This window comes from Clupea harengus, chromosome 24, assembly GCF_900700415.2.
Source record: "Clupea harengus chromosome 24, Ch_v2.0.2, whole genome shotgun sequence".
NCBI lineage: Eukaryota > Metazoa > Chordata > Actinopteri > Clupeiformes > Clupeidae > Clupea > Clupea harengus.
Window position 1 is genome coordinate 61,475 of NC_045175.1, and position 10,340 is coordinate 71,814.

The 10,340-nt window shown below is 41.9% G+C and overlaps 1 protein-coding gene across 1 annotated transcript; it reads left to right on the forward strand.

Moving 5' to 3' along the window:
* The first annotated feature begins 507 nt into the window (after positions 1-507).
* Positions 508-4,509, forward strand: LOC122128812. The gene is made up of 2 exons (XM_042703648.1): positions 508-546; positions 683-4,509. Exon 2 carries the CDS (start codon positions 1,033-1,035, stop codon positions 4,507-4,509), a length of 3,477 nt encoding a protein of 1,158 aa, XP_042559582.1. The 5' UTR covers positions 508-546; positions 683-1,032.
* Positions 4,510-10,340: the final 5,831 nt, after the last annotated feature.

Genomic DNA, 10,340 nt, shown 5'->3' on the forward strand with positions numbered 1-10,340 from the left:
CTTCATTGAGGAAAATAAATCATCTTCATCTGATGAATGTTGTCCAACTTGCTCCAGCCTCCAACATCCGGTCAAGGTGTTGTCTGACATAGACTAGACCTGTAGAATGACAAACAACATTTCTGACAATTAAGTATTGAGCTGCCATCAAGATTCAAGAGTGCATCATAACACAGAAATAGCTATAAATAGCTACTTGAGATGACAGACCTACAGTATACAGAATTATAGCATTATTTTTTATTTCTACGTGCATCACAATTCATAATCCTCAATTCTTGCTAACCGGGACCCCTTAGCATGAACATGAAAGACGTGCACGTTGCAAAGCCACCACTTATCGTTATCAATGTGCTGTCAGATTGTAACCGGGAAGGGACTTTTGTTTTGAAAATACAACTTTTATTGTGAAGCAGGAAGTGGTCCTCATGACAGGAAATACAGGAAGTCAAGTCACTTAAGCACAGGTAGTGTGAGTGTTTGGAAAGCATATGGTGACTGCTAATGGGGGACTTAACCTGCTGGCCACTACCAGGGATGCTACTGGTAAGACAATGTTTGATGTTATCTGGTAATCTATTGCAAAAGTGTGCTTTAGTGTTTGAGTTTTGTGGTAGTTTACATGCACTGTTGTTTGTGTATTTGATGGAGTGCTGTATTTTATGTTTTGTTTCTTGTAAAGGTTTTCAACCTGATAAGACGTGTTGCATTAAAGAAGTATTTGAACTCAAATAAAACAAAGAAGAATGAAGAAACCGTCAGAGTCGTTACCATTTTAACCCTGTTGATGGCCAAGGCCTTTTTCAAGTTTGGGCAGAAGTTAAAAAACCCCTGATAACTTGACAGTTGAAAACCAAAGCTGATTGATAACCAAAGAGCTGCATCAAGACTAGAAGATTATTGGCTTCAGTGAGTCCAGAGTGTGGATGCAGAGGAGAGTTGCTAGACAGCAAGGCTATTCAAGAGGCATTGGGAACCCAATCAGTTAACCTAAATAAATAAGTTGGAAGTTAAAGAGAAATCACATTCAAGATGGCAGCCGAAGCTCTCGGCAAAACACTGGATCAGCTTAAGAAATACAGGATGGTTGCAAAGACCTCCTTAACCAAGCAAGCTAACTATCTCAGTCGGAAAGCAGGCTATTTAACTGAGTTAGAACTCAGACAAGAATTTGCAAAGCTCTCTGCCGATTCAAGGAAAGTTATTGAGGCCAACGATGACTACAGGACTGGGTTAGAAGCAGAGCTAGCAGCCAAAGAAGATGGTAAAGATGATGTGCTAAGTCTGGAGCAAGATGCAGACCTAAGTAAATACGGCAGTGAATGTGAGCAAAAGTTCAATGACGTAAAGCAGATTGTTCAAACCAACCTGTGGAGCAGATATGGATCAGAGATGCTAGAGGCTGCTTTTGAAGAAGCAGAAAAAGCCTGTAGGCATACATATGGACTACCTGTGGAAAGCAGTAACTGTGAAGGATTTGAAATCCAACATAATGTAGTGGGAAAGTTGATTAAAGAAACATCTGACGCATTCGCAGCCTGGGAGTCATGGATTCCTGCAGCAGAGGAAAGAGACTTTCGAAAGCGAAGCAGGGAGCTGAGAGTAGCTTACAATGAGCTAGACATGAGAAAAGGTGAATTTGCCAGAGCCCGGAGAATATCTGTGGAGAAGCAAGGCACTGGCGTTAAACAAGAACACACTGGACCGACAATACCAGTAGTGAGAATTAAACCAACCAAACTGCCCACGTTTAGCGGCTGCAAAAGAGACTTCCACCGCTGGAGGACAGACTGGGAAAGCCTTCAGAAGCAGGGAGAGCCAACCGGTTCGCCAGAGGTAAAAAAGATTCAGCTTCTTGATAGTGTGGAAGAAAAGATTGTGAAAGATCTCCGCTTGTCGACTTACAGCACAGCTGATGATGTCTTCAGAGTGCTGGCAAATAGGTATGGTAACAAATGTGCCATTGCTCTAGAAATTGTTGATGAGCTCGAGAAGATTCAGCCAGTCAGAGGAAATCAGCCGAGAAAAGTAGTAGACCTTATTCAGACCATTGGAAAAGCTCTCGCTGACCTCACAGACCTAGGAAGTACCGGCGCCATCAAAAACCCACTGGTGGTGAGGTCTTTAGAGAGCAAGCTTCCTGAGGGTTTGAAGAAGGACTGGCTGATGTTCATGGTGGATCCCAGCAATGATGTCACTGAAGATAAGCACTTTGACATGCTATTAGCTTTTCTGAAGAAGCAAGAGGAGATCTTCGAGAGGCTAGAGCACCTACAAATCACAGACAAGCCAGAGAGTTCAGACAAAGCAGAAAGGACATTTAACAAAAAATATGCCTCAACTCAAGCCACAAAGGGTGAAGATGCTGAGGATGGATGCATTATCTGTGGGGATGAGAAACATAAGGACAGGATTTTCTTCTGCAAAAAGTTCAGGGCTCTGAAGTTATCAGAAAAGGAAGCTGCTGTGGAAAGGATTGGTGCATGCAGGGAGTGCTTAGGGTGTCATGAGTATGATGATGGCTGCAGAGACACTTACCTGTGCAGGAATGTAGACTGCAAAAAGAGAGGCTCCTCAGATCACCACTTCTTTCTCTGTCCAAGAGGGAACAGCAAGAGGCGTGAACTTGAGAAACCTCAAACAGATGACAGAGACAAAAAGAACTTAACTGAGGAACAGAAGAGATTCTTGGGTGAACTTACCCCCGAGTTAGCTGAGAGGTGCAGGAAGGCCTTCACCAATAATTCGTCGAACGTCAGCTGTCCAGCTAAGAACCAGGTGAGCCTCCTCAAAGAAAGTGGATTGAGAGAACTTCCCGTCATTATGATGTTAATGGAAGTGACCGCTAATGCAGGTCAAAAAATCGGAGCCCTGGTGGATCTGGCTTCAGACACCAACTACATTACTCATAAAGCAGCCAAAAGATTGAATCTTAGGAGTGAGAAGATCACACTAATTGTGCATGGAGTGGGTGGAATGGCTACCAAAGTAGCCACAAGAAGATACCTCCTCAGAGTTCGAATCAAAACCTCCAAGGGAACTGAGAGGGCCCATGAACTAATCTGTTATGGGCTGAAGGAGATCGCCAAAGTTCACCGAGCTGTCAAGCCTGAAGAGCTGACGAGATTCTTCCCAGAAGTTGAACCTGAGGAGCTGAGGAGACCTGAGCAGATTGAGTTGCTCATAAGTCACAGAGAAGGGAGACTTGCCCCACAAAGGGTGAAAGTTGTTGGAGATCTCGTCTTGTGGGAGAGCCCTCTTGGAAAGACAGTGGGCGGAGCGCACCCTGATCTGTTTGAGCAAGTAAACATGACGGCACATGAGTCAAAGACACACTTTGCTCGTTCTATGAGAACAGCTGCCATCAAATATGAGGAGATCCCTGCTGAGGTCCCCTTCATGACCAAGACAGTTCACATGCAAGACACCATCGGTGAAGCTAGGCATACAGCTGCAACTCACCGTGACGTCCTTGAGTGCAAGGAGGCGCGAAGGATACTGGAGGAAGACAGCTACACAGATGATGTCCTAACATCCCACAATAATGCAAACAGACTGAGCAAAGTGACCAAGGAGATTGAGGAAATTCTGCAAGCAGGTGGATTTTCTCTGAAGCCATGGGTCCAGTCTACGCAAAGTGGGAGGCAGGAAAGGGGAGTAGCAGACACCACGACGAGGACACCCTCTGAGACGCACAAAACATTTGTCCTGCCAAGTCAGTCAGCTGAGGAAGTGGTAACTGACGCCAGGGACAGCATCAGTAAGCTGCAGAGGAAGGCCTTTTCAGCAGTAATGACAAGAGGTCAAGTGAAGAGATGCCGAGGGGTCACCACCCAGGACCACACCAAAGCTGAAGACTCTGTTGAAAAAAATGATACTGACCCAACCCACCTGATTGTCTGCCCTGATGCATCGGGAACTGATCCAGAAATGAGACAGGGTGAAGTTGTGCTGAGAGTAGCACTTTCAAACTCAGCCTTCAAAAATCTTTTGGAGGTCAATAGATTTAGCTGCTTGTCCAGGCTGGTGAATGTCGTTGCTTGGGTAAGACGGGCTGCTGATAGCTGGCTAGGCCTTAAAAACCAGACTCCAAAGAAATCAAAGTGGGAGGCATCACCCTCAAAAGAAGAGGGGTCATATGAAGTGAAAGATGAGGTGAAGAAGAGAGTGAGGCTGAAGGTGTGGGGTATCGTGTTCAGTTGCATGGCATCCAGAGCCATTCATACTGACATTGTCAGTGACATGTCCGCAGAAGGATTTCACTCCAAACTCTCTCCTGCTGGGGCGAGCTTGAGAGGAGACCCAGGAGACTTCCAGTTTGAGGGTTACCCCTACAAAAGGCTGAGAGTGATCCAGTCGGAGGTGAATAAGTTCTGGAAGAAGTGGTGTCAATTGGCAGGCCCGAATCTCTTTGTAAGGAGCAAGTGGCACGCTCCAGAGAAGAGTGACGTGACCTCCTTGGGTTCTGGCACCAGGAGCTCAAGTGGGAGGTGTGCTGTCAGATTGTAACCGGGAAGGGACTTTTGTTTTGAAAATACAACTTTTATTGTGAAGCAGGAAGTGGTCCTCATGACAGGAAATACAGGAAGTCAAGTCACTTAAGCACAGGTAGTGTGAGTGTTTGGAAAGCATATGGTGACTGCTAATGGGGGACTTAACCTGCTGGCCACTACCAGGGATGCTACTGGTAAGACAATGTTTGATGTTATCTGGTAATCTATTGCAAAAGTGTGCTTTAGTGTTTGAGTTTTGTGGTAGTTTACATGCACTGTTGTTTGTGTATTTGATGGAGTGCTGTATTTTATGTTTTGTTTCTTGTAAAGGTTTTCAACCTGATAAGACGTGTTGCATTAAAGAAGTATTTGAACTCAAATAAAACAAAGAAGAATGAAGAAACCGTCAGAGTCGTTACCATTTTAACCCTGTTGATGGCCAAGGCCTTTTTCAAGTTTGGGCAGAAGTTAAAAAACCCCTGATAACTTGACAATCAATATCTGACTAAACATCGTGATAAATTGCAGATAACGACATACACATTGACTTGTCCAACTGTCTGAAAACGATGGTGTGCGCATTCACATTGTTCTGTTTCAAGGCATGGGAGGCAGATGATTAGCCTAATATCAGTTTATGTGGTGTATTTCATTGCTGATGACTGATCTGCAGTTTTTAACACAATATGAGAGACTGAACATAATAATTCTATGACCTGAAACGAATGGAAGACAGGAATGGTATTATTAGTCTATTGGATGAAAGCTGTCGACGTTAGCATACTCAGGTCGGTTGCAAGTGCTAGCCAAAATTAGGCTACTACCTACTAGTGCCATGAAACGCATATTTTGCTTAATGGAGCAAAGCTAACTAAATGACAAAAACGCTGTCTGAACTACCAATGGAAAGGGACAAATACTGTACTTACCAACACATGCTTGCGCAGATTTGAAGATGAATTTGTATAAGCAGAAAGTTCTGACTGACGGATTAGGCACAGTTTACACAGCATATAGCTGTTGCCTCTTTTACGTTGGAAGGCAAACTGCTTGCTGAGATGTGGCCACGGGTTTTCTTCATCTTCTTTAATTTCAACTGGCGGAAAGTTCGGTGCTTCAGCTTGTTGGTGGTCCGCAGCTTGTTGGTAGTCCGCACTATCAGCTTCCTCCATATCTATCTCTCGTAACTGGGCACCGTACTGGCGCCTTGCATCGACTCCATCATCCACTCTATGCAGCATCCACCACTGCAGTGAGCATTGTGATGCGCGATTCCTGCCTTGAACTATGTTTTTTTTTTACTCAGTAACGGATGTAATTTCCAATGTAGCGAAGTACAATACTTCAGTCAAAATCTACTTAAGTAAAAGTAAAATTACCGATTTAAAAAACTACTTAAAAATTACAAAGTACACAAAAAAACTACTCAATTACAGTAACGTGAGTAAAAGTAATTCGTTACTTTACACCTCTGCACAATCCTGACATTTGCACTGACGAGTTTTCCTTACCTTCATAGAGTTCCTTCATAGACTTTTGAAACATAATATTCTCTGTAATGAATATTAATAATTGTATATATTGTTTGTAATAATATTCTCTGGTTGAAACTGGTTGTTCTTGGTGTTCAAAACTTCAGAAGACAGGCAGATTGTGGAGCAAAAATACCAATACCAACAGCATAAACCTAAGCAAGACTCGAGACAGAGTTTTGCATTCCCTTCTTATACACCTGATGAACCCTCTTGTCTCACTCAATCTTCCTTGGCCCTTTCCCATGGATCATGTGTCATTTTTTAGTTGGGCCTGGAAACTGAATAGCTCCTGGTATACTAGAGTAGCCCATGGGGGAGAAACGGCATGATTCCAGGTTAAAAATGACTAGCCTTTGGGAGACAGTGGGGTGGTACAACCAGCGTGCGGATAGTTCCCCTGATACTCCTCTTAATACATTTCACACATCAGTATGTTTGTTATACTTGATGCACATTTAAACAGAATGCACATAATCTAAATAATTTCAATAGTGTAAATGCTTTTTAGAAGTTTACTAGTTTGTCATTGTGGTTATACTGATTGTTGATTTTCTTCACACACAGATTATTGAGTTGTCATTCAGATCTTTTCCACCACAAGTATCAAGTATGTAGTACACAGAACATTAATCACATGTTAACCAGGAAGTAAACATATGGTTTAACAGGAAGTGACACAAGCAACAGGAAAACAAGACATGGGAGAATAAGAGTCCCAAACAAGGAATAGGCTGCAGACATGAACGCTGCAGCATGTCACCTGACTTGCTAGTCTATCCCACATTTTATCGTAGGATAAGTCAACTGTCTAACAGTTCAACGCTTGTGTATAGAAATGAAAAGCAAAGCAAGATTACAGCACTATCCAAGGCTGAGTGATAAGAAAAGTTGAGTGTAGTAAGAAAGCATGAAATAACTCCCCTATCCTCTATCTCTATTCAATCTGTTCAATCACATAATCATTGGCAAAGTCGACAATGTTTTGTAGGGCATCCAGGATCAAACAGTCCATATTCTTATCCAAGCTGTTCTCTTCATGGTAGTTCTTCACCGGGAAGATACGGTTCATGGGAACACCAAGCTTGATATTACAATTCTGCATCTAAAACACACACAAACGCACAGATACACGCAGAGCGTGCAGAGCACAGTTTACTGGTCAACACACCTAAAGGTAATTTTACCTCTTCTGTCTATATTGAAAATTGATTGGTACAATTATACACTAACAAAAGACACTGAATAACTGTTCTACATTGTCACGTCTGGAAATGGGTACCTGACATGCTCCTACTTATTTAAAACATATTATTTTCTCCACAGTGAGCCAAAACAATCTTGCCAACTAAGGTTTGCTTTCATTCTTCACTTGCCATATTTGTACACCACAAACTCAATAGGGAAAAGTGTCAGTATTGTGTTCAGAGTTCAGAGAGAGAACAGAGATTGTTCAGGCCAGCTAGTCATAGTATCATGAGCTGTATGCTACTTAGAGTGCTTGTTTTCAGCATTGACTATAAAAGGTATGGCCACTGTATGACCCCTTACTACGACTACAATCTAATTTGTCTGAGGTCAAATTCAGCACCTCAGGTTATGTTATGATTACACAAACAAAAAAACTCACTGCTATCTTAATTTTCTTGCTGAAGTAGATTTTGTCCAGGTATTCCTTCACCGAAGGACAACAGCTGTCCACATTAGTCATCAAGACTACATGGGGGATTCCTGTAAAAAAGACAGACAGACAGACGCATATATAAACCCACAAAGTGTGACTGAACATTATCTTTGTGTGGTCTGGGTTAGTGGCCGGTCTTGAACTTTGACTAGAACATTTACTATCCATATACAAGGTTGTGTGGTTCCCTGTACTAATATGGTTGTTTCCAGATTTATGCTGCTATAGGTATGCTTCTCTCTCTGATTTACACCTTGGTTGTAATATAATTGTGTGGGCACCCAGGGACACCTTACACCCCTTTTACATGGAGCCTGGATTGCCTGAATCCGGATTCATTTTTGGATCCGATCCTCTTTTTTATCGCGTCTACACGGAGCAGTGTCAAGAAAAATGTGTGTCTACACGGACACTACACTAAAGACAACTGAAGAAAACGGAGAAGAAGACAGGAGCATGCGTAAAAAGTGACAGAAGACAGTGGTCAAGATCCAACTAGCAACGTTTAGCCTAGCCGCATAGCCTACATTTAATCTGCATAGTAACACATTATGGTGGTTAATAAAATCAGTGGTCAGAGCAGACTGTCAGTTAAGCGGAAAATAATTCTATTTTGTATTGATAATAACGAGTTTAGAACAGTGCAACAAAGCAATGTGCAACATGACATTTCTGTGACTTGTTTAAATGCCTGTGCTTTATGGAGAGGCTGAGCTTGAGCACAAGAGACCACTATGCAAGTGGTGTGGATCCTGGATGTTTCATGGTTTACAATTGCTTCCAATTTCATGGTTTTATTACTAACAACAAATGTTGGCTATTGTTGGGGGCTTTGTCCTTCACGTACTGTACCTCTGAAGTAACGTTAACGCAAGCTAGTAGGCTACGCAAGCAGCTATCGTTGTCTGACAGGACTAGAGGAATCTGCACACTTTGGAACCCCAATTCGAAAGTACGCGGATTCAGTGTCCGGTCCGCCCTGTTCGTGTAGACGAAAGGTCGATCCGGAGACATTTCTCTCTGGATTCAGGCAATCTAGTGTCCGTGTAAACGGCCTCTTAGGAAAAGGAGAAGGATCTTGGCAACAGACTGAACAACACCTTACTCCTGACTGCCTGGTGTCCAGACAATTAGGAATAATCTCTTATCTTAATCCAGGGACTCTACAGTTTACTGTATGTAGTCCTACTTTTAATTGTAATTAATCAAATCTGGAGAGATCCAACAACATCTTGAAGTCATGTGTTTTATTCCATTTATTTATTTTCAGTTCGGGTTAGCTGAGGTTAGAAACACAACGCTATAGAAATTAACATCAAGGAAAAAAACATCTAACACACTCATTAACCATTGGGTGGTGTTTTTGTTGATGAGGGATGTTTTCCATGTTTACTTAAATGATGTATGGTTTAATTACTTTGTTAAGATGCTTTGACAAAGACTGATTTCTGTGAAATACATATCAAAACAAAACAAATTGTTTTCCATGTTTACTAAAATCATGAATTTGTAAGGGAAGAACAGATAAACATGGTAAAGTAACGGGTATAATGGAAGGTTTTTGATCCTTAAATTATGTCTTCCTCTTTTAATTTTACAGTGTACATAACTGTAAACAAAATAAATTGAAAATCACAATGTCCTACACTAAAAATAATCAGTCGTGGCTAAACATGCCAAAATCCCTATCGTTACAACCTGTGGAAGCATCTGTATTCTTTGTAAAGTTAATTTAGAGCTCAGCGTGTACTCTGTAAAGTTAATTTAGAAGCCAGTAGGTTTTCTTAGCATGTTCATGATTCTCACCCAGGTTCTTGGCAAAGTCTCTGACTCCCTTCATCTTTTTGATGATGCCACTCGTTACGTCCAGCAGAATGATTTTGTTTGCAGGCATCACACTCACCAGGCAGTGGACCTTCTCATTCAGAGTGGGGTGCTTGTTGTAGTACAACCCCTCAGACAAAGCAAACAATTGGTTGAACTACTCCAGATAAAAAAGCAGAATTTTTTTGTATTCAATTGAAGGGGAGATCAGGTACGGTTGTTACACTTTTTGTGTTCTCGTCTATATAGACTTATTAATGCAAGCACGCATGCCATACTTTTTTCTCAAATGTCTTGATGGGGACAGATGTAACAGTGGCCATGGACAATTGTAACACACTAGTTTGAAGGGGCAATGTCAAATTTTCATAGTAGTGGACAAGGGTTTTATCACGCGATTCACAAATGCATTTTTAAAAGGACATTCTCTACAACCTATCAGTGTCTCTTACAATTGCAGCCATTCACTTAAACTTAAATTCAAGGGTATGACTGAATGTGACCATGTTGCATGACATCTGGGTTCTGATTACAGTGCATTGTACAGTACTTTTCACAAGACATTGTATGTATTATCATAGTCTTATGTATGGTTGTATAATATAATAGTCTTATGTATGGTTGTGTGCATGCATGCAAGCATGTATGTATGTATGTATGTTTGTGTTTTACCTTACCACATAGCCATCTTTGATATGACCTTTTAAGGCACTGATGATGTCAGCAATCAGCACCCCGCCTGTTTCTGTACTCTCCAGTCCCATGATGTCATTGAAGACAAAAGACAACTTTTCCCCCTGCTGGTCC